At 33.7% G+C, this 24,464-nt stretch overlaps 1 protein-coding gene across 3 annotated transcripts in view; it reads left to right on the forward strand.

Annotated features, from left to right (window-relative positions):
* Positions 1-1,182: 1,182 nt before the first annotated feature.
* LOC121371279 (tetratricopeptide repeat protein 13-like) overlaps positions 1,183-24,464 on the forward strand; it is a 28,835-nt gene continuing 5,553 nt past the window's right edge. For 2 of the 3 annotated variants that reach the window (XM_041497051.1, XM_041497053.1), the window contains exons 1-21: positions 1,183-1,444; positions 5,805-5,920; positions 6,851-6,926; positions 7,569-7,639; positions 8,485-8,550; positions 10,414-10,506; positions 10,606-10,722; positions 11,198-11,311; positions 11,804-11,886; positions 12,206-12,347; positions 13,846-13,950; positions 14,463-14,529; positions 14,858-14,976; positions 15,273-15,313; positions 17,122-17,293; positions 17,747-17,786; positions 18,358-18,505; positions 19,148-19,231; positions 19,634-19,715; positions 20,452-20,564; positions 21,517-21,649. In XM_041497051.1, the coding sequence (XP_041352985.1) occupies positions 1,189-1,444; positions 5,805-5,920; positions 6,851-6,926; positions 7,569-7,639; positions 8,485-8,550; positions 10,414-10,506; positions 10,606-10,722; positions 11,198-11,311; positions 11,804-11,886; positions 12,206-12,347; positions 13,846-13,950; positions 14,463-14,529; positions 14,858-14,976; positions 15,273-15,313; positions 17,122-17,293; positions 17,747-17,786; positions 18,358-18,505; positions 19,148-19,231; positions 19,634-19,715; positions 20,452-20,564; positions 21,517-21,649 (2,238 nt within the window). In that variant the 5' untranslated portion in view covers positions 1,183-1,188. The remainder of the gene's footprint in view (positions 1,445-5,804; positions 5,921-6,850; positions 6,927-7,568; positions 7,640-8,484; positions 8,551-10,413; positions 10,507-10,605; positions 10,723-11,197; positions 11,312-11,803; positions 11,887-12,205; positions 12,348-13,845; positions 13,951-14,462; positions 14,530-14,857; positions 14,977-15,272; positions 15,314-17,121; positions 17,294-17,746; positions 17,787-18,357; positions 18,506-19,147; positions 19,232-19,633; positions 19,716-20,451; positions 20,565-21,516; positions 21,650-24,464) is intronic. The other variant, XM_041497052.1, reaches the window with a different exon arrangement.

Here is a 24,464-nt window from a genome sequence, read left to right on the forward strand (position 1 = left end):
ACATGTGTGCAATGCCGTTCACTCCACTGCAAGGGAAATCTGAAGACATCTCTGGCCCTGGATACACCTGTTTTTGGTGCTTCCCACAATCATGACCCTGACCCAGCTAGTGTTTGTATGACCAAGGCCAAGGCAAACTTGAAATCTTTAGCTGCACAGACCAGAGAGAAACCAGGTCAACTCTTTGCCCAGATGCTCGCTGATCTTCCCGATGATGCCAAATTACGCCTGGGCAAGCAAGATGCTAATTAAGCAGACAATAGACTTGCTCTCTTATTACAACTATGTGATTTCCTAAGGAAGGGGAATGTTCAGCTCAAGCAATCTCAGTTAAATTTGTTTGTAATTGGAGCCCATTGAAATATAAATTGCAATTGGTTCCATAACTGGTTTGACAAAGGCCATGGTTTGTGCTAAGAGTAGCCACATTGTGGCGGTAGCGGGTTTCCTCTCTTCTACTAACATTATTATCTGTCCTGGACAGACGGCTCAGGAAGCTGAACTGTGTGCCCGTGACAGCGTACTTGAACCTTAATTGGATGTAAGCACGAAAATAAATATAGAACTAACTACTATGTAATTTAATTTTTGAGTGTGGGAATTTGTCCCTATTTTCACTTTGTGGGATTATGTCCTGTGGTATTTTGTACTGTGGGATTCTTTCCGGGTAGATTTCGTACTGCAGGGCCGTACCCTCCGGGGGGGGGGGGCAGGGGGGCAGCTGCCCCCCCCCCTGAGAATATTGTCCTTTTTTTTTTATATATATCTATCCAGTAATAGCATAGAAATGTTTAATCTTTATAGTATGTTAAAAATTATTTATAAAATTTAGTGCCCCCCTATGGATTTTGGTCAGGGTACGGCCCTGTACTGTAGGATTTTGTCCTGTGAGATTTTGTCCGGATACCGAATATGCATACCAGGCCAAATGCCTTAACTGTCCCCTCCTTTAAATAGAATCTGGTGTTAAAATAAATAATTATACGTTTGCCTATTTTGGTAGATCATCGTATGGTCGTTAAATATGTGGTCTGTGCCATTTATTGATTTAACTTGATGTTGATATGAAAATTTCTGACAAAAATGTATGGAACATCGTTGTAACTTTGCGTTTCAACTTCAGTTTCTAGAGTTATCTCCCTTGTGTCCCATTTCTAAAAAAGAAGACGTAAACATCTCCGAAGTACCATGGTGGTGCTTTCACTTCTGACGTTTTGCATTTTGTTTATTAATTCACAAGGGGACAGTCAGTTTTGTGAAATAGCTAACGTTCAAATAGAAAACGAAGATGGCAGACGACAGGTGTTTGAACTAAAGCGCATAGAGCCAGTGAAAGGAGGTCCATGTCTGCTCTGTGCTTGGAAATCCAGTAGCGGAACCTGGGAAACGTCACCACTCAGATTCAGTCTGCTTTTAACTCCTGGAGAAGTGGTAGCTGAATGTGGTTAGTACAAACAATAAATAATAAAATACAAAATACAAACAAAAAAACAACAAACCTAAATAACATAGACCTGGATTCCCGGTACCAGTAATTTCCAAGGGATATTAAACTGATATTTATTTAGTCCGATTACACTCATGTCACCTTAGTCTGTGCGGCACAAAAGTCTGCACATGTTAATTACATTACATTACAACTTGAAACAAGTGTTGGGGTATGTTTGTAAACAAACAACGTTAATTTAATTCATAAAACAATTGTTAAAACAACACATCTTGATTGTGAATATATGTATAAAACTGGTAGGTAATTGGATTGAAAAAACTGAATTAATGTACTACAAGTATACTCTTGCTAGCCTCGATCAACGTGTTTTTGTATAATCTGTCAACACATGTCTGTCACCGCTGTAATGATCAACCTTGTATATTAACTTACACAAGTTTACATAGAAACTTCAATACATATCTTATACACTCATGTCACCTTAGTCTGCGTGGCACAAAAGTCTGCGCACGTTAATGACGTTACATTACGTCTTGAAACAAGTGTTGGGGTATGTTTGTAAACAAACAAACAACGTTAATTTAATTCACAAAATGTTGCTAAAACAACACATCTTGATTGTGAATATATGTATAAAACTGGTCGATAACACTTTTATTGACAAAAAACTCTGAATTAATGCACTAAAAGTATACTTTTGCCAGCCTCGATCAACATGTTTTTCTATCACCTGTCAACACGTGTCTGTCAACATTGTAATGATCAACCTTGCATATCAACTTACATAAATTTACACAGAAGCTTCAATACATACCTTATTGTAATTTATGAATTCATAAATGAAATGAATGTCTTATTTTATCTTTTGACGTAAACATCCAAGAATACTTTGAATTTCCCTCCGAGTGACACAATGCAAAATGGCTGCACACAGACTTTGAAGATTGTACTTACAGCATGACCTATTTTAGCTATAGTCTGTTTCAAAATTATCATTGATTGTTCTATATGTCTAACAAACACTATTTGTGCTCATTTACACAGTTAATAACAGACAATTTTTGTTGAATAATGATCAAATATGTTTACATTGGCTTTTTTTATATTGTCATTTTGTGTTGTCCAAACTAAACATGGAACACCATTTATATTTATTTCATTTGCACAATCTAAATGTTTCTGAAACGACTATAACAGGAAGTGTTTGTTATTTAGAAATTACAAAGGTCGGATCCATTGTTTGTTGCTGTTTTATGTAAACATTAGCGACAGAAGTGGTTGTTTTACTGTTTGCTGCGCAGACTTATGTGCCGTCATGCAGACCAGTAAATGCAGGGGGTCCTACTAAAGATGTGCCCATTACTTGAGTTTAAAAAACATTAAAATTAAAATAACTTTAGTTGGAACACGTTTATTGTTCCATTGTACTGTGGCGGTGAAACAAATATTTTTAAAGAAATATTTTAACTTTAAAATATAACACAAATGCTTAGGTGCGCAGACTTAGGTGCCACCAGTGTAATGCATATTGTACTACTGAAACGAAACCCTGAGTTCACTTGAAATCATGTGACTCGGTGTTTACAAAAAGGATAAATTTCCACGCCAGGTCCGGCCACCCCTTTCGGTTGTGGACTTCCAAAAGGTTCTACAACTTAATACATTTTATAATAATGGTTTGTCCAGTAATCTAACGACCTGCCACAAGGTTAACCAAAACACAACAATTTTAAAACATTTATTCAACACAAAGACAAAGAGCTCTTAACAAAATACTGTGGACATTTGACAAGTTATACAATAATATTACCCTGAGATTTCCGACAAATATACTTATTTGAAAGTTCCATACCAAATAAAACACCGGTCTACATGAAAAACTTATAATATCGGTAATTTAGGCTACAACTCCTATTACAAATAAAATAGTCCCTATCAGAAACTATCAATTTGATTTGAAAGATGATTTACACCAAAATCCCAAAACTACAATTCTTCCATGTTACAATTAATTTCCGCAACAGCCCCTATTACAAATGCGAATATCCCACCTAGAAATTCAACAATTGGTTTGAAAGCCGAATTATCACGGAGTTCACTACACTTCCCAAACCTCAAACAAACATATATCGGAAAACAAATAACTAAAATTTGTCTGCATGTTTAGAAATAATATTTCCAAGAAAAATAAATGACGTGCACCCCCATGCACAACCAACAAAATGACAACAATTCTTTTACTAACAATGTACAACGATTAACCCCATAGCCAGTAATAAAGCATATGGAAACGGAGAGAGAGAGAGAGAGAAAGAAACTCTAGAATCTAGGCTTTAACACACCCCTAAAACATTAATTTACCCAAACCATAATAACTTAAGTGTTGACCCTATGAAAACACATCAGAAAAGTAAAGTTCCAAGTTTGACCACATGGGCAATACGAGGACGAAATCGTATCTCATTGGTTCATCCCAAATAAACAATCATATAAAAATTATTACCCATAACAATTATGCCTAAAATTCACCAAAATATTCTATTATTACTACAGTAGTGTATCCACTTAACAAAATAAAAAAATTAATTAAAAGAAAATACAAATAAAAAAATATATTTTACTTCCTGTTAAATTACTGTAAAACCTTTAAATATTACCCTACTTAAAATTTTATCTTAATAACAATGAATTCCATGTTTTTATCCCAGCAGTATTATTCAGTTAGTAAATAGTGATTAGTATACTTAATACAGAAGAAATAGAGAATATAACAAAATAAAATTACAACTAAAAAAAGAAACTAGGACAGAAAAGTTAAATGGATAAAAACATGGTTCATTACACTACTAACTAAAGGATGAAACCCAACAGCACCCACATTCAACACTTCAGAATATTTACTAGAATTAGGGACCACAGACACTTTCTAAATATGACAAGAATCATAACAATTTTTTGCTGTACTGATGGAATACCTTTAAAAGAATTATTTTTAAAAACCTAAATAAAGTTGACCCTAACTCCTTAAAATGGAAATTTTCTATTAAGGGGAAATAACTTTGTTCAGCAAAACTTGACAGAAAACCTAAACAAATTGGCACAGTGAAATGTTTTTAAAGTTAAGCCTTATTTTAGGCTAAAATACCTTTATTAGCATTTACCCTATAAATAGTTCCATTAAATTGTCATTAAAATATCCCCAAATGCTTTTTCAATGCCAAAAAAGGACCATTCACTTCCCTCAAGTATATTGGTACATGAATTCAGACCAGTATTTCCATTTTAATAAGTTTTCTAAATTAATTAAGTCAATGTAATTTGACATTATATGCATAATACATATATAATAATCAACCATGGTTCCAGGGGAAAGGTTTTAGTGGTGTGTAACCCCTCCCCCTCTCCAATTTCAAAATGCCCAGAAAATTCACTGTGTAGTTTTTAATATGTACAATTGTTTGTTGTTTTTAATTACTGGGGATATGTAATATCTTGGTTAGCTTGATGTTTTGGCAGAAATTTATTATGTAAGGCAAGTTAATGTTGCATCCACACTATGAGTACTATAGCTGCACTTTTTAAACCTTGCACCCTTCCCTAAAAAAATCCTGGATCCACCCCTGATAATATACATTATGTTATGTATATGGTCCAGTCCAAGAATACAATGACTGATATTACCAACATTTTCATATACTTGTACAGTTGAAGTCAACTGTAGATCTTAGACATTGAAGATAAAAATGTCTATACAAAATAGCTCATATTGAAATAATATGTATGCTAACCCAACATGTTTCGCTAAAACAGGTCATTTTTGGATCGTTAACTTTATCAGATGGATAGGTTACTTGAAATTAAGTACTTAATTAAAACATAAACAAACGTCAGCCATTTTGAATCCACAGAAAATGCACCAACATGGACTTATCTGTGGATTAAAAATTTAAAGTTATCTGATAATTTTAAACATCTAAATTTTGTGTTGTAGTCAATCAGCAATGAGTTAACAACAGTTGTATCACAAAAATAGACACTATTATTTTTCAATAATTAATTTCCTTTAATTTCTGACTTTTCCACTGAATAAAATAAAAATTAGCAACTGAAATGAGTTCTGTATTTTGTACACAGTTAGTTCAATGTATTTTGTATCAATTACAACTACTGGTATTCTTGTAGTACTACAGATAAATGTTGTAACTATTGCCAACGAACATGTGGTTTTCCACCAAAGAAACACTAAATGGACTGGTGGCACTACCAGTCTTCCTGTGCGGTCTCTACTAGAATTCTTGTAAAGATGTTGTAGATGTAGAATACTTTTTAAATGAACAATTGAATGTATTTACAGATGATGCTAAGCATAATTTACCAGTGGGTCTTTGTGCAGCTTCAAAGGAAGTCAATTCCTGTTCCGAGGAAGATGCAACATTGAGTGAAGACACAGGATCCTGTCAAAATCCACAGGTACATGCAAACTGAGCACTACATGTAACTTACTCTCTCAGTAGCCATTTTATTTTATGTCTGATAAATTAGGAATATGAACCACTTTTCAAAAATATTTTTAAACAAATTATTCAAAATTTCTGCAATTGGTAAAAAAAAAAACCCAGATGCTTTACAAAATCTTATCACTTATGCAAATCTAGAATTTTGCGTTGGCTATTGTGCATGAAACTAAGACATAATTTACATGGCACATAACAACAGGTTTCGCAAAAAGGAATTTGATTACATGTACCTCTATTTGTTTTTGATTAACCCATACATGGGTTACACAAATTTTTAATTCAAAGAAGTTGGAATTTGATGGGTTCAAATTGATACTGTTAGTACATATTACAACTTTTAGACAACATCTTTAGATTGTAAATAATCTTGTACTTTTAGTTGTGACATGTAACAGCAGGGCTTTTAGACAACATCTTTAGATTGTAAATAATCTTGTACTTTTAGTTGTGACATGTAACAGCAGGGCTTTTAGAATTTTATAAAAATTCACTAACCATGGTATCAGTGATTTTAAAAATGTATTAGCCATGATTAAAAATTCACAAGCCGTACTTTAAATAAATATAATTTTACTAATAGTAATAATCAGATATGTCACCTAAAGAGAGAGCTAGAGCATAAAATCCTTAGATTGGGGTGGAAAGAGGGGACAGGATATTCACATTTACAAAATATGTAAATGCAGCATTTGACAAGGTTTTGTTTCCACTAGCCGTCGGGCTACTAAGTTATAGTAATTATTTACTACCCAACACTGAATATCACTAGCCATGGGAGTGGGGCTACTATAATCTAGAAGCCCTGGTAACAGATTAACTGGGTTGGGGGTGTACATTTGTCTTGGTAACTAAGTTGTTGTTTTTTTCTGTTTTTTTCTTTTAGGCATTAGCTGATAGGATAGTTGATGAGGGTCTTGTTCCTATGGCAACAGGGAGAGATCACATCGACAAAAAAATTGGTAATTATACTTATATATATATATATATATATATATATATATATATATATATATATATATATATATATATACCTGTATTCAATTCTTTTAAATTGCTTTTTATCTATACCTTAATAAATTGATTTAAATATATAGAGGATACTCCCCGAGTATCTGTGATATCATAATTTATCAGCACAAGTTGATAAAAGTATGAAATCCGAGGCTTGCCAAGGATTTTATACTTTTATCAACGAGTGCTGATAAATTATGATATCACAAGACACGAGGGGGGTATTCTTTTTATCATCCATTATCATTCTTTTCATCTGCGACAGTTGTAAACAATGTCACTAATGTGGGTTGAATGTCAGCGCTAGACTCATTAACTAGCAGAACGGCAGTGGCGTGACATCACTAATGGTAGGTTTAGCGCTGAAACAAACACAGTGACGTAACAAAACATTGTCTTGTGATTAAAATTTGACCAATCAAGATTATAAGAAGCGATATCTCCTGCAGAGATATCGCAAATTATAGTGCCAGCGATATCTCCTACAAAAGCCTTTAATGGATGATAAATAACATTATTATACTTACATGCAGCACTGTACTTACAGAAAGAAATATTAATTGCATTTAATGGTTTTTTTGTTTGTATAGCACTGGCTGTTGTTCTTACAAATCTGGGGTCATTTAGCAAGGCTATTGGTACTTTCACAGATATATTAAAGGTGAGTTTACACAATTAATATCTGTTTATTTTGATAAGCTGTAAAATTGTTATGGGTGTACTAATTTAACTGGAGCAGCATTGGCATGTTGGTTGCATAGTGATTAACCTAGCCTGAGTACGACAGTAAGAGAACTAGACGGACATTTTATATTTGGACATTTATCATGCTCTAACTGTCAGAGTACAATCATTTATCAATATTGTGCAATCTCTGCCCTTTCACCAAAAAATATGTGTTTAGCCGGAACATTGGGTGCTGTCGGGTTTCTTCCTGAGGTGTGTGTATATTTGAAATTTGTTTTATTGGGGAGCTCGTAAAATAATCAATTTAACATCATACATAGGATTGTTGTTGTATTACCGGTTGGTAGGCATATATTGTGCAATATTGGTCTCTGATGGATAGCTATGATTAACCCAAAGTGGGTGTGCAATTTGATGGGAAGCAGGTGTAATGTCAAGTATCAACTTCTCTCTGAGCTCTCGTGAACAATTTGAATGATACTGTCATCTTCTGTCACATCATATTCATTTAACGCCAGGTGCAAAAACCAGTAAACCGAGCAACTGCAATCACTCGCCCTCCTGAACAGGCCTCAGATGTGCATACCTAAGATTACATATGCTTTAATTTAATTGGATATATATGCATTATCATTCTTGTTAAATATATCCAAAGGGCACTAGAAAATCATGTTCGATTTTGATTTTGTACATGTAAGTTTATATCAGTTTCCATGGGTGGCATGGGTGGTTAAAACTTAATTGAAAAGAAATCTATGTTTTGAAACAGTTGGTGGATGAATTTTTTTCCCAGATTTAAAATGGTTAACTGTTTTTCAGAAACATCCGGACGTTGTGGCTGCTTACTATGGAAGAGGTGTTGCTTATGCAAGGAAAGGTTTAAATGTGAGCATGTATCTGTTTCTCTAATTACATTTGGGATTGTACAGCTGGATATGTAGCCTGCTCAGCTGTAGGTATTGTAAATATCATTTGGAGCCAGCTTTACTGATGTATAAATGAAAAACTGGTTACAAGCATTGTTCTCGTTTTAGCATACAGGTTCTCTTTTTCTTTCTTTCTTTTTTTTTTTTTGATGCAGAGGAGAGGGGCTATTTTCATGAATAAACTACCAAACTAAATGTTCCATTTGTTCACTCAATCAGATGTGGGATTAAATCATCTACCAATTTATTATTGTTTTAATCAGAGTTTATATACAGATTATGGAAATCCTTTTAAAGTTGTGGGATTTGCAAATGTCAATTTCAGGCCTGGAAAGTCATAGAATTGTGAGTTGAGGATAGAAAGTTACGAAAAATTAAAAATAAATATTTTTCCATTTAAAATAATACAGAAAGATTAGCAATTTCCATCAAAATACTTTGATATTATTAGATTATGCTGAAAAATCCTTGAAAATTTCCCCAAAATGTATCCTTGAAAATACCTTTTTGAAAGTAATGGAAACTCAAGAAATTTGGTTGACAACAAAGTATATGAACCCTGTTATTTATGTTTTAAACGTAAACACTAAATATGGTATGATACACGTGAGAAAGATTTCACACTTGACAGTTATAAAGTTTGCTTTGTTTAACGACACCACTGGAGCACATTGATTAATTTGGTAATTCTGATTCATAGTCATCAGAGGAAACCTACCTTTTTCATAATGCAGAAAGGAATCTTTTATATGCACTTTCCCACAGACAGGAAAGCACATACTACAGTCTTTGTCTATTTGTGGTGCACTGGTTGGAACGGGAATAAACACAATCAGCTGAATGATGCACCGAGCTGGTTCGATCCTGCGATGCAAGCACCTCTTATGAGCACTCGACTGACTGAGCTCAACAACTCACACATACCCTGTCAACTCTGTCCATATTGCAGAGTTGCTCATATCAGGTGCTTTTGTCACAGGATTGAATCACCTTGGTGGATCCATTCAGCTGATTGTGTTTGATCCTGTCATCATAAATATATATAGTAAAAACTATTAGGGCCTTTGCTTACAAAACTTTAGTCTAGATTTAAATCTCTTATAATGTCACACATTTGTGTGGTCAGAGCTAGCTCTGGCACTCGCCAAACTCACACATTTTAGGAATAATTTACAAATTTTATTATAATTTGGTGAAAAAATTTCATGTAATAATTGGTATTTTGTTGAAAAATAACTGTTGTTTTTGCATTTTTAAAAGATAATTTGGCGAAATGTTTTGCTCACCCAGAGCTAGACCTGATGGTGTTGCCATGACATTAAGGTCTCAAGCTATATTAGAGTCTTTAATCTAAACACTAAACCCCTTTCCTGTCTTGGACGGAGGAGCCGGCCGAGGCCAGCACTTGTGCCCAGGACAAGCGTGCGCAACAACAGCTTGCTCTGAAAGTGCATGTTAAATACTCTGACCTAGCCTGACCTAAACGCTAAAAGTTTTATAAGCATGGGTCCTGAGATGAAGGTCTGGTGAATTTATATAATACTGGAAATTAGCTCTATTTTGAAACTGTTTCTGTCTTTGTCTTTGATGAAAATCTCACATTAACTTTTTAAAGAACTTTCAAATGTTTAAAAATTTGTTTTGCTCCAATGCCATTTTCATGTCTGAAAATATTGAACATTGATTGTGCTGTTGTTTGTCAAGTGGGTGAATTTTAACATGCTGTATCATATGTCATATCATTACCTAATAATGCAGTTAGGTGTGAAAATTAGTTCATTATAACTGCCAGTTATTTTATGGATTTGTTTCCCTTATTTAGCTTGCAGAAAATGCTGTCTTAGCCTTGGCTGATTTTTCTGAAGCTATTAAAAAGGACAAAGATAGATACGAAGCATATGAGAGAAGATCAGAGGTGAGAATTATTTCTGCACAATTGTTTAAACATTTGCACAATGTTATTTTGCTGACCGGTTTTCCAGTTACAATTTAATTGATTTCTTTCTTTTATTAGGTTTACATGGGTCTAGGTCATTATTCAGAAGCTTTAGATGACATGACAGTGGCTATTAATCATCGGCCAACAGAAAAACTTTACTTCATGAGGGGAGTAGTCAACCTTTTACTTGAAGTAAGCAGAATGGTCTTCTTTGTTTTAGAGTAAATTCATCTTGAAATCACAGCATTTTTAAAAATTATTATTAAAAGCAAGGGGTATTCATTATTTGTTTGTAAATGTATTTTAAACATGGTTTTCTAAAACTGATTTATTTCTAGAATAAAATTACAGTTTAGAAAATTAGTTATGTGTATTTTATAGTGCAAAGAGCATTTTCTGGTAGTAATATATTGTTATTTATTAAATGCATACAAAATAAATGACATGTTTGGATGTGTTGAACTGTAACTCTTATTGGTGTACGGTCAGGTTGGGATGTTCAGAAGGAAATGATTAATAGTGTAAATTGTTTATAAGCTGTCTTGCAAAAAGTAATTTAAACTACATTGCAATTAATATGTAAAGTTTGTTGTATTATATAAAATGAATACAATATGTGTTAAGTTGGTATTGTTTTTAATCTAAATATTGTTTTCTTAACATTTAGAATTATGCTGATGCCGAGAAAGACTTCCGAAGAAACCTTGAATCTGAGGGTCAGATGTATATCGCGTCATACTTTAATCTAGGACTTGCTCTTTACTACAGAGGCAGGGTTAGAGTAAGTACAGTTCAGTAGCTGTGTAGTTTGTTTAAAGACTACTTTGTATAATTGTATATGACACTAGTCATACATGCAGTTTGGGAAGAAAAACACAGAAGTATTCCATTTAAAATGTTTTGTACTTCTAGAGAGTCTAATTTTTAAAATGTGCCTTTTTGTGAGTTTTATTTACTGACTGCAGTGAGTTATTAGTATTTTAAAGATGCGATCTTACCTTCCTATCCAATATATCATTTATGAATGCATAACTCGCAGCTGTAATCAACTTGTGTGTTTTCGTTTTTAACAGATATTTTCAAGTGCACTGATACAACATACAACACTTGTCACCATTGTTTTTAGCACAAAGGGATTTCGGTTTTTCAATATGACTATCAGTGTATTTTTAGTTGACCTGGATTATTGATTAAAGCCAACTTAAAATAAAAGACTATATGATGGAAAGGAAATGAATCATGATTATATATTGTAAATGTTGAACTATTTCAGAATGCTATTGAAGTGTTCAAGGAAGTTTTGAAACTGCAGCCTGACCATATTGATGCGTGTACCAGTTTAGCTCAGGCCTTCAAGTAACTATAATTGTTTTTAGAATGTTTACTTGTATCTGGCATTATTTCAAGAACTAACAAAAATAAAGCTTTTTTTAAAGCAGATTTGTGTTGTTAATGTGGCTTTTGAGCTCCTTAGCCACACGTTAAGTATTCACAAAAAAGAAAACAATCAAAGTTTTCTAACATTTTATTCATTTATGTTATTCCTTCAGTTTTACCATTTAATTTATTTACAGAACTTTGTGAAGAAGGACATGCATTAAAATAATTATGATTTTCCTTTTATTAGAATACATGTACATCTGGTGTATGAATGTTCAAACCAATGCCTTTTCAGGGAACTTGGGAACTTAAAAGCTGCAAGGAACCGATTTAATCAGTCTTTGAATATCAAACCTAACCACCCTCTGTCACTTCAACTATTTGGTGGTATGATGTACCATAGTGGAGACCCAGCATCTGCCCTTACGCACTTTCAGGTGAGTTAACACTGTCTACACAAAACTACATGTATTAACTATCAGTCATCACTTACTACAAGTAAGAGAATCTAATTGAAACCTGGTTAAATATATTTATCCTGTAACTTACCCATGATATCTATGTCATAAACCCATGTGATAATTTACTTTATTAACCCGGTTAATAATGGTATGCAAATTTGCAAGATCTCTAGGTAATGTGTTGTTGTGGATGGGTCATTTGCTTACAAGCCAAAACGACCCATGTACCTGGGCTTAACGTTTTCAATGATTTGTTTAAAATGTGTGACGTCAGACTAATCGTAATGATGTCATATTATTGATGGCTGCGACTTTAGTACTGTGATTTACTAAAAATTTTTATTTAAAATGTTATTTTAGAAGGATAAATAGAATTCACTACTCGTGTTTTTTAATATTTAAAATATCAACCTCGTCTAGTTAATCGGTATTTGTCTTGGCAGAGCCTCGACAAATACCGATTACCATAGACTCGGTTGATATTTTCCATATTAAAAAATACTTGTGACGAATCCTCTATTTATTAACACGGTCTAGATAGATGGAGCTGATTCAGTAGTACTTCATTTGATTTCATATTTTGCACTGTCACCAGTCAGAAACACAAAACCCAGAAAATTACACCATTCCATCAAGTGAGATGTCATGGAAAACAGGCCACAGAAAGGATGTTAGAAAGTGATTTATGTGTATTTGTAACTAAATAAATAGAGATTATTATATGAGCTTGTGTGTCGTACTGATTTTATGAAACGAGTGTCGGGATTATTGTATTACCCGAACGAGAGTGAGGGTAATACATGAATCCTGACACGAGTTTCGTAAAATCAGTACGATTCACACGCGAGTGTAATACTTTCCTAATTATCCACATTGTCCAAAATATTATTTTCATGAATAACAAGCTAGGATCATGTCAAAACATTTCAAATGTAACTAAAAAGAGACGACAAAACGTCTTTTTTCGAAATGATGTCATAGTTTACACTGAGGAAGCTGCGTTAAGTTATGACGTCGCTTCACAAAATTACATCATTTGTTGTGCATGTGAAATCATTATGACACACATGGGTCATACTGGTTATATTTCCCTGAATATCTTGTTACGTGGATAATAAGTTGTGTTATTTGTAATTATAAGAGTTGTTTGTACTTTTTTGTGAATTGTTCAATATATAACAGAAAACATTTTAGTATAAAAAAAATCACTTTGCTATGCCACAAAAGTTTATACAGTTTGTGACTGTTATACACTGATAAATTCACAAAAAATTGCAAACATTCCTTATATAAATCACTTACTTATGATTGCTCTAGAAATGATAACAATAGCTAGGGTTTTTTTTTTCAAAAGTACTTTCAAACTGTTTCTGTTATCATTGTTGGAAGAACAGCCCTCAGCTAATCATTCACTTGTTTTGTCTTGGTATGATGTCATCTATATATTTGGGGGTTTTTTCTTGTTATATTTCAGAAATGTTTAAGTGTTGATTCTGAGAATATTCATTGTCAGTATATGCAGGGGCTGTCGTATCTTGCAATGGGAAAGTTTTATGAAGGAATCAAAGCTTCAACAAAGGTTTGTTTTACTGATCTGATAGTAGAATTAATAATTAAATTTGATTATTTATATCAGATATATACCACTGCATCCTTCTTCCTTCATCCTTCAAGTTAATGATTAAAAACCCCATGTATATTTGTTCTGGGTGTTTTGCTTTAGAATTATATTTTAAAACTCCGGCCCCTAGTTTGTTATATACCTAATTTGTTTGAAATAAAATTAATTTAGTGCGATTAGAAATAACAGTAGATTTGCATATTTTGATCATTTAAACAAAAGGTTATATATAATGTGTTACGTTAACTTTACAGGAAATTGTAATATATCTAGTAACTAGAAGTCTTTATTTTGCAGAAAAATAGTTAGATTCTCTTATGTTATGCTACATAATCATCACTTAGTCGAAGGTGTGTTCTCATAGTATGTCTTTTAATGACAGTTTGTGAGAAATCTTGTCACTTTTAACTGATGTTTGAATATGTTTCCTATAATAGAACATAAGAGCTGAAGTAATTTTTTGTTTTTAGGTGATGGTTAACAACAGAGGAGCTTTGAAAATGTCACCTGAATTTATGAAAGCTCATTATTTAAGAGGTCAGTATTATGACAAATTATAAGCTTGTTTCTTTCCTTTTTAATACTTAAGTGAAAAAATATAATAATAATAGTGTCAAAACTATTTTGTTTATTATATATGATTAATATAATTTAATTTTCTTTAGAAAGTAGAATTCTTTTAATCAAGCTTGAGGATTCCCCAGTCTGGCAGATTTCTGCTTTATTTCTGTGTGTGATGACTTTGGTAATATTTAGTTATATAAAAAAAAATCTTTTATTTAGAAAAAAAGAAAGGAAACTTTTCTAATATGGGTATATACATTTTTGTTTTGTTTTTGAATCCATTTATGTTTTTTTATTACAGAATATGGTCGATATCTGCATGCAAGACTTGATCTAACCTTAGATCAGCTGAAACCAGATTTTGAACTAAAAGAAGAATTTAAAGATCACTGGGTTAAATCTTTACAGTTTCAGTTCAAAGTTAGTGTATTACATCTATTAAAACATTGTTAATGTTTGCCTCAAATGTTGTTAGTATGTGATATGGTCATTAATTGAAAATTATTTCATTGCAAAAAACCTGTCACTTGATTTTTGGCATGTTTTTATGCTTAGTATTGGTTTTTGTTTTTAAAATTTTTAAATTAATTATTGTTAACAAACGGTGAAAGATTAGTGTGTAGAAACTTTTAATCATTGATAAGAATTATGTACATATGTTTTTAATGTCAATAAAGTCTTTGTATGTATTAAAATTATAGTTATACTTTTTGCAGAACACCTATCAAGAACAGCCAGGTCTTCAACCAGATATCGGGTATATATCTAGATTTAAAGATAGATTTGTCTTCAACTAGTTGTCACGTATACGCCTAGCTGTTAAGATAGATTTGTCTTCAACTAGTTGTCACGTATATGCCTAGCTGTTAAGATAGGTTTGTCTTCAACTAGTTGTCACGTATATGCCTAGCTGTTAATATAGGTTTGTCTTCAACTAGTTGTCACGTATATGCCTAGTTGTTAAGATAGGTTTGTCTTCAACCAGATATCGGGTATATATCTAGATTTAAAGATAGGTTTGTCTTCAACTAGTTGTCACATATATGCCTAGCTGTTAAGATAGGTTTGTCTTCAACTAGTTGTCACGTATATGCCTAGCTGTTAAGATAGGTTTGTCTTCAACTAGTTGTCACGTATATGCCTAGCTTTTAAGATAGATTTGTCTTCAACTAGTTGTCACGTATATGCCTAGCTTTTAAGATAGGTTTGTCTTCAACTAGTTGTCACGTATATGCCTAGCTGTTAAGATAGGTTTGTCTTCAACTAGTTGTCACGTATATGCCTAGCTGTTAAGATAGGTTTGTCTTCAACTAGTTGTCACGTATATGCCTAGCTTTTAAGATAGATTTGTCTTCAACTAGTTGTCACGTATATGCCTAGCTTTTAAGATAGGTTTGTCTTCAACTAGTTGTCACGTATATGCCTAGCTGTTAAGATAGGTTTGTCTTCAACTAGTTGTCACGTATATGCCTAGCTGTTAAGATAGGTTTGTCTTCAACTAGTTGTCACATATATGCCTAGCTGTTAAGATAGGTTTGTCTTCAACTAGTTGTCACATATATGCCTATCTGTTAAGGTAGGTTTGTCTTCAACCAGATATCGGGTATATATCTAGATTTAAAGATAGGTTTGTCTTCAACTAGTTGTCACGTATATGCCTAACTGTTAAGATAGATTTGTCTTCAACTAGTTGTCACGTATATGCCTAGCTGTTAAGATAGGTTTGTCTTCAACTAGTTGTCACGTATATGCCTAGCTGTTAAGATAGGTTTGTCTGTTAAGCATGGGGTGGGATGTAGCCCAGTGGTGAAGTGCTCACCTGATGCACGTTTGGTCTAGGATTGATCCCTATTAGTGGGCCCATTGGGCTATTTCTTGTTCCAACCAGTGCTCCGCAACTGGTATAACAGGTTGTGTTATGTACTATCCTGTCTGTGGGATACCGCATATAAATAACGCTCTTAATGCTAATCTAAAAGAGCCCATTGCATGACAGCAGAGGGTTTCCTTTATCATTATAATCCTTAACCATATGTCCAACACCATATAATCATTAAGTGCATCATTAAGTAAAACATTCCTTCCTTCCATATCCGTTGATTTTACTATAGATGCTATGTTACTTTGTTGAATGACTCATTAAAGTTAGATCACACATGCAAAAATATTCTATTTTAGATCAAAAGAGATACCTAACTGATCTGGGGTCTAAAGGTCATCAGATCAATCCTCCTCAATGGACGACCTCATCCTGTCAGTTGAAGTTTAGTTTAGGTAGTTTAGAAAACTGAAGAACATGTTAGTTTAGGTTAGTTAAAGAATGCATATAAAAGATCTGTTGCAGCTACATGGCAGAAATTGGTTTCTACTTTCATTCTCTAGACCAAGTGTCATAATTACCATAGCCTTTATCTCGATATCTTTAATAACGTTTCTTTTCAGTCTTAGGTTTGGACTATTTCTTTACTAGATTGCTAAGTCACCTTTCATTGATCTAAGTGGACTCTTTGTTTTAATTGCCTTGTTTCTGTTTTAGTTCGTATATGGGTTTTTGTTTTTTTCCAGTGACATCAGTATGATGAGTTTACAAGATTACCCATCCAATGTTCGTTCTCTTATATGCAAAGCAGAAAAAGTGGGCGGCTTAACACAAGTGAATTCCGATGGGTTTACTTCCAACAAGCGTCTCAATTTAGCCATGGGTTTGGCAACAATACACATTGCACAGTACTTAGAGGTAATTTGAGTGGATAGAATTGCAGTTAAAATATAATTTTCTCAGAAGACTGTTGGCTTAGTTTTTGTACTGTTTGTACACTTCACCCTTTTTGGGGGTACGGCGTGGGTCTGGGTAACAGGCATAAGTTTCATATTGTGTATTATCATGTCTTCATATGTAAACTATTTGCATTTACTGCTAACTGCTGCTAACTAAAAATGATTTGCAAAATTAAGTTGGACTCCACCCATCTTGCATAATATATTTGTGTTTGTGTTCAAATCAAACTGTTTTATTAATGATAATCATATTACACAATATTTCAATCATCACTAAATGAAATATGTGTAATTAAATATTCAGTATGGATAACAAAAATAGAGTTCTTAAAACATTAATCATATGTTGTATTTGAAATATTTTTTGCATAAAACAAAGTAATCATTTTCATTGTATGTTTTTTGTTTGCAGGCCAGATGGAAAAGTTTTAAACAAAATAAAACTCCTACAGGTAAATAAGAATTTGTGAGTAAACAGCATTTGCATATATATATATATATATGTCTTTATGATTACCTGTCAAACAAACATATTTTATGCCAATATTTTTCATGTTTATCTCTATATTTGCATTGTCACATATACCAGAATATAAAAGAGTTAAAAAGAATCAATTCATTTATTGAACACTTGTAAAATTAAGTGAATACATTTACATATTGCTATTTTTCTACTATACATCGGAACTTGCATGCTAAAATTAAAAAAAATATTTGTTTGGTTTTGGAGGAATGATATTGCAGGGATTTCTCTACCACTCGCCAGGTTTGCTAACTGAGAATTTAAAGAACTTTTAGTGAATTTTATATTAATTTGACACATAAATTTCTTGTAATAATAGATATTTTACTGCTATAAAAGTAGATGTTTCCAATTTTCTACTTTCTATACTTAGTTTACCCAGAGCTAGCCCAAGATATGTTTGTACATTCATGTGATCCCAGTTTAACTATCTGAAGATTGGCAAGGATCACAAACATATTAATATAATAATTGTAACTGAACTATGTACTATATTGAAGCAGATAAACCGATAAACTGGAGAGAGGTCTACCGGATTGGAGTCCAGTATCGCCGACTTGTTGACCCGGACCAGCCGTTGTTTTGGGTGGATTCCTTACCAGATCATTTGTTGTCTGATGGCTTTAGAAGTGATATTACATTTGTCAGGTCAGTAGCCTTACTTCCTTGTAGGAGTCGGTCTAGGATCGATCCCTTTTGGTGCTCTGGTGGTGTCATTAAGCAAAACAAACTTTGCTAGAACACTTGTCCGAGGTGTTCGTGTCATGGAATCAAACACCCTCAAAAGACTAATTGTGATTTTTGCTATTGTAATCAGTGCCCCTTCAATTTGAATACATTTTTTGTGTGCTGTCTTGTCTGTGGGGAAAGTGCATATAAAAGGTTCCTTACTGCTACTGGAAATGTTTTGAGTCTCCTCTAAAGACTACATGTCTCAATTAATTATCAGATGTTTGACATCCAGAAGCCTACAATTAATAAATGTGCTCTAATGGTGAACATTGTTAACAAAAAAACTTCTTGTTTTCACTTTCTTTCAGAGCAGATGTATTATAACAATATGTAAGAAAAGTGTACCAGTTTTGTGATTTTGAATATTATTAATAAGTAATAGTTTTTATTATCTTAGCATTGGTTAGAATTGGTTTCAGATTGTTATGTTAGAAATCTTTTTCATATAACTATAAATAAAATGTGTTGAGTGCATCGTTAAATAAAACATTTCCTTCCTTTGTTATTTTTCAGATGTTCTGTTATGAATTTAAGTCATGTATTTTTTGTGTTTTTCAGGGGTTCTGTTATGAATTTAAAAGTCATGCCATATTATGATCTTGTGTTCAAATTAGCTAAAACAATGCTGGAACATTATACAGGGTTAGTATGTATTAAATAAGAGATTTTTTTTTTAATTTGTTGTTTTGAAACTACTGAGTGAACAGATTTGTTTGGTTGCACTAGTAATAAGTTGAGCTTTTAGGTTAAAATTATTATTTAAAAAAATACACTAAATTTGTGCAATCACTAAATTTTATTTTACTTTTATGCAATGAGTGTTATTAATGGGTTTTTTTTTTAGAGATATTAAAACTGGTTATGGTGATCTTTGTCTATTTATATGTAATGCATCCAAAACAATAGTGTAGAAAAGCTTCTGTTTACAAAAACAAAAAACAGGGTTTGTTTCAAAATAAATAATGGACAAAATTATTTCTTAATTATTAAAGTGTGATAGACAACTAAGCACATGATAATAAAGCTTTATAATTTGTTATTCAGTGATGGTGCAGTAGTCTACTCCAACCTAAAGGAAGACATCGGTAAAGCAAAGACATGTGATGATCTCTTGACTGTTGCTAGAGTAAGGAGTTTTACAGTTAAATATTATTACATTATTTTCTAAAATATGAAATAATGTTTGTTGGTTGTAGCTGGTTTTCTGTTACAGTAATACTTGTTTTATATGGTATGTCCAAATCTGCTATTTAGGAGATAATGATATGGAGTTTTTAGATTTGTAGGTGTTATTGTCTATTTGATCCCGCAAATGTCATTTTTGCATGCATCAAATAGACAATAACACCTTCAAATCTAAAAACTCCATATGGTTATGTCCATTGTAAACTGAATAATTTTTCTATGAAACTAACTCTTAAACTGTATATTTGGTATTTCTTGAAAAAAATACCTGTATACAATCTAACTGTAGGCCCTTGAACTGTCAACTTGGCCTGTTCCAATTTCTAATGACGTTACTTTCTAATGTTATAGCTTTCCAGGTGTTATTTTCATTTGATCCCGGAAAAAGAATGTAATTAACCAATCACAATACAGAACACACTCACCGTCAGTTTACAATGTGAGGTAAGCTAAAGCTTTATGGTTTTAAATTAGGAATCTTAGCAATTAACTTAAGCATTACATGAATTCTCATACCAAACTAAAGTATCATAGAAAGTCATGCATTTGATGAAATACTGTATTCGACACCATATAATTATAATTAAAATATGTTAAAATATTCCTTCTTTCGAAATACTGTAATGAAAATTGATTGTGGTGTGGTGTTTATTTACATATGTAACTGATTGTTTCAGAAGCGGAAGATTAATCCCCATGGATTCCTAGTAGCCACTCAGGTACCCAGTACAATGAAAGCCAAAGAAACCGACCGACTGGATGGAGCAATGCTTATACTCACAGAAGATTTGTAAGTGTTAGTAATGATGTGTTTAAAGGGACACATTACCTTTTATCATTTCAGAGGCATAACACTGTACAGGGGACATGTATTGCTTTATCAGTACTCTCAGAAATGCTTGTTTTACAATGCCTTGAGATATTGAGCTGAAATTTTGTGTACAGCTTTATCAAGTTTGACTTTCATGTCGATTTACCCAGACAATATTTTTATAATATTGTATGATATGCGAGTATATGATAAATACATTTATCATATAATATCTTACATTTTCAGTGCAGTCGAAGTATGTGATATTTTTCAGATCATATACTTTAAGAATTTGAAAAATTTGAGGTCATGGCACTAATTTTATTGACATTTAAGCAAACGTACTAGGGTGACACTCCATAATTGACGTATGCATCAATAGTCATCAAATAAAAACTTTTCAATAGTAATTTTACACTGAAAGCTGTCCAGCGTTCAGAAAACAAAAAACATTATGCACTAGTTTATTTTGATGTAAAGACATCCAAAATGATGTCATTAGAGTATGAAGTTATTTCCATTCAAAGAGACTCCATGCCACATATTCTTACGTCATTTGAATATCTAGTAATGACGGACTGGAATTAAAGTTTTGTGTACAGTTTACAAAAACATACATTAAGCTTGAGATTATATGATAAAGAGATTATTACCCTCGTGTGTTTTGGTATCATAAATATCATATATTAGGAATAAAAATAATGTATTATTCTTACAGAGGCTGGCATAATACAAGTTTTATTCCTAATATATGATATTGACGATACTTAAAAACACTGGTAATAACCTCTATTTATCAAACTTTTTAAAATCAATTGAATTTTTTGGGCTCTCTGAAATTTGCATTATTCTAACTTTTTAACACATTTGCAGCCCTGTTTTCAGAACAGATATCATTAAAAAAACAATTGGCTTGGTTTTGTTTTTTCAGAAATGGTAAGATAGTGTTTTCCCTGAATATCGCTAATACTCAAGAGCGGATGACAACGTATTATTCAGAACTGGACTTCATCTTCAATCAGATACAGGACGAGATTCGACGTACAGGGGTCAGCAAGATAGCAGTTAGTATTCTGGTGTTGCATTGTTCTGGAGAAGCTGAATATAGGCTGTTGAGTTGTTTCCCATTCTAACCAGTACTCCACCATTTGTACACCCAAGGCATTTCAGTTGAGTGCTCACTTGAGGTGCTTGCATCACAGGATCGAACCACCTTGGTGGATCAATTCAGCTGATTTTTTCTCTCATTCCAACCAGTGCACCACAACTTGTTAAAGACCATGGTATGTGCTTTCCTGTTTGTGGGGAAAGCGCATATAAAAAATCCTTTTGTTGCATTAGGAAAAATGTAGCAGGTTTCTTCTGATGACAGCATGTCAGAATTACCATATGTTTGACATCCAATAGCCGATGATTAATTAATCTAGAGGTGTTGTTAAAGAAAACTAACTTTGGAGAAGCTGAATATAGTCTGTTGAGTTGTTTCCCATTTTAAATGTTTGTACATCCAAGGCCACTGTATGTGGTATGTTATCTGTTTATGCTAATTTCTAATAAGAGTAGCAGGTAACAGGTTTTTTCCTTTCATTTTCAATACAAATGTTGCAGTTACCTCATTATAGCTCGTTATAAAATTTATGACAATTTAGTAGGTTCACCAAAACAAATTTCAAATTAATCTTTCTATTAATTTTCATTTGCAGTAATTTTGCACTCATTAATTCAGAAAAAGGAAACTTTAAAGGAGCTCAGTTACAGATTTAATGGGCCTTGTTTCTCTAAATATGCATTATAAATGGAAATTACATTCATTTGGAATACCAAACCTAGTTACTGTATGATCCAAAACATTTTAATTGAACTACGATCGAGGGAATTCCACGACACACTTCATTTTTAAAATGTGGAAGTCTTCTTGTAAAAAGTCATACAAATACGGAAAAACAGACTCGTAGTGATGAGGCTATATATACGACAACCGTATAATGTATTTGTGGATTTTATATAAACGATCGCCATGTATAGAGACTTGGCAAATGAGGGCCGGCTATATATACTACTCAAAAGAATTTAAGGGTCAGACGATATTTTCGACATTATTTTCTGAATGTCAATTATATTAGCTAGACCATAATGTCACGCATGGTATTGTTCCATTTTGACGAAAGTGGGTCTAAGCAACCCATAAATGAATTAAAATCCACTGTCATTGACACTATCGACTAGTTCTAATGGCGAAAACATGCTTACATTTGCACGTAAATTAGGGTGAAAGCGAAAGGTCTGCTAAGTGCCCATAACTTGCTTTTTTCACAAAGCGCTTCATTTGCACGCTTTGCATGTGTATTCCATGTTCCCAATGCTGAATTTCCGTATAACTGGAGCTTGCGTTCGTGTACGGTGCACACTCCAAATTTGACAATGGTACGACTTCAACTGACTATCGAAGATCGAGGAAGGGCTATTGCTTGGCTTCAGGATGGCAATACGCAAAGAAATGTTGCTCTGAGACTTGGTGTCAGTCAGAGTGTCGTTGGCCGACTGTGGCAACGGTACCAAGCAACGAATTCTGTTCGAAATCGTCCACGTTCGGGAAGACCCCGAAGCAGTACAAATAGAGAGGACCGCTACATCACCAATATGGCTCTACGTCAACGCACAACCACTGCACGCCGATTACGTGACAATCTGCGGACTGCGACTGGAACTCGAGTGTCTGATCAAACCATACGCAATCATCTGAGAGCCAATAATCTACGCTGTCGTCGCCAGGCTGTTCGACCACCACTCCTACCACGTCACAGAACGGCCAGACGTCACTGGTGCACGCTTCATCTGCGGTGGCAACGTGTTCAGTGGGGTCGAGTGATGTTCACTGATGAGTCCAGGTTTAGTCTCCAGTTCAACGACGGTCGGGTTTGTGTCTACAGACGTCCTGGGGAGCGCTTCGCTGACGTTAACGTTAGACAACGTCACCGGTTCGGTGGTGGCAGCGTCATGATGTGGGGCGGCATCTCTATCCACCACAGGACCCCCCTCTATGTGGTGGATGGCAATCTGAATAGAATCCGCTATCTGAATGAGATTATCCGGCCGTTGGTTCTCCCAGGCCTTCAGCAGATTGGCGGCGGGGCAGTTCTGCAGGATGACAATGCCAGACCCCACCGCGCCAGGGTGGTAACGGACTTTCTCAGAGAACAAGGTATCGCCAGGATGGATTGGCCAGCATATTCGCCTGACTTGGCCCCAATAGAGCACGCCTGGGACGAATTAGGCAGGAGAGTTCGGGATAACTATGCCCCTCCGGCCAACCTTCATGATCTGGGTCAACTTCTTATGGCAGAGTGGCAGGCCATTCCCCAAGAGTTCTTCAGACGTCTGATCAACAGCATGAGGCAACGATGTGTTGATTGTATTCGCGCCAGGGGTGGATTCACACACTATTAAACGAATGTTCTAATGTGTAAAATCCATGTTTGACAACCTTCAACTTTGACAGCATGTCATGTGACTTTCTTGTATACAGTGACGTTTATTTGTGTTTTTTTGTAAATATGGAACAATAAATAAAAAATTTGGTGTAGTTTACATCATCAATCTAATACACTCTAAAACTTATTTGGTTATACATTTTTGACCCTTAAATTCTTTTGAGTAGTATACATGGCAAATTATAAAAAATATATTATTGCATGACGAGAATAACTGCAAATACGCTGAAATAAAATAATAAACAGTTGGAACATGAACTCACCATTTATTATTATTATTATTATTATTATTAGGCACGTGTGCAAATTATTGTGACTGGTTCGCAAAGTGGTATTTCGGTTTTAATGTATAGCGTAAAAAAACAGTGTACTGTTGCATGTTTTGTCA

This window comes from Gigantopelta aegis, chromosome 4, assembly GCF_016097555.1.
Source record: "Gigantopelta aegis isolate Gae_Host chromosome 4, Gae_host_genome, whole genome shotgun sequence".
In the NCBI taxonomy this organism is placed as follows: Eukaryota; Metazoa; Mollusca; class Gastropoda; order Neomphalida; family Peltospiridae; genus Gigantopelta; species Gigantopelta aegis.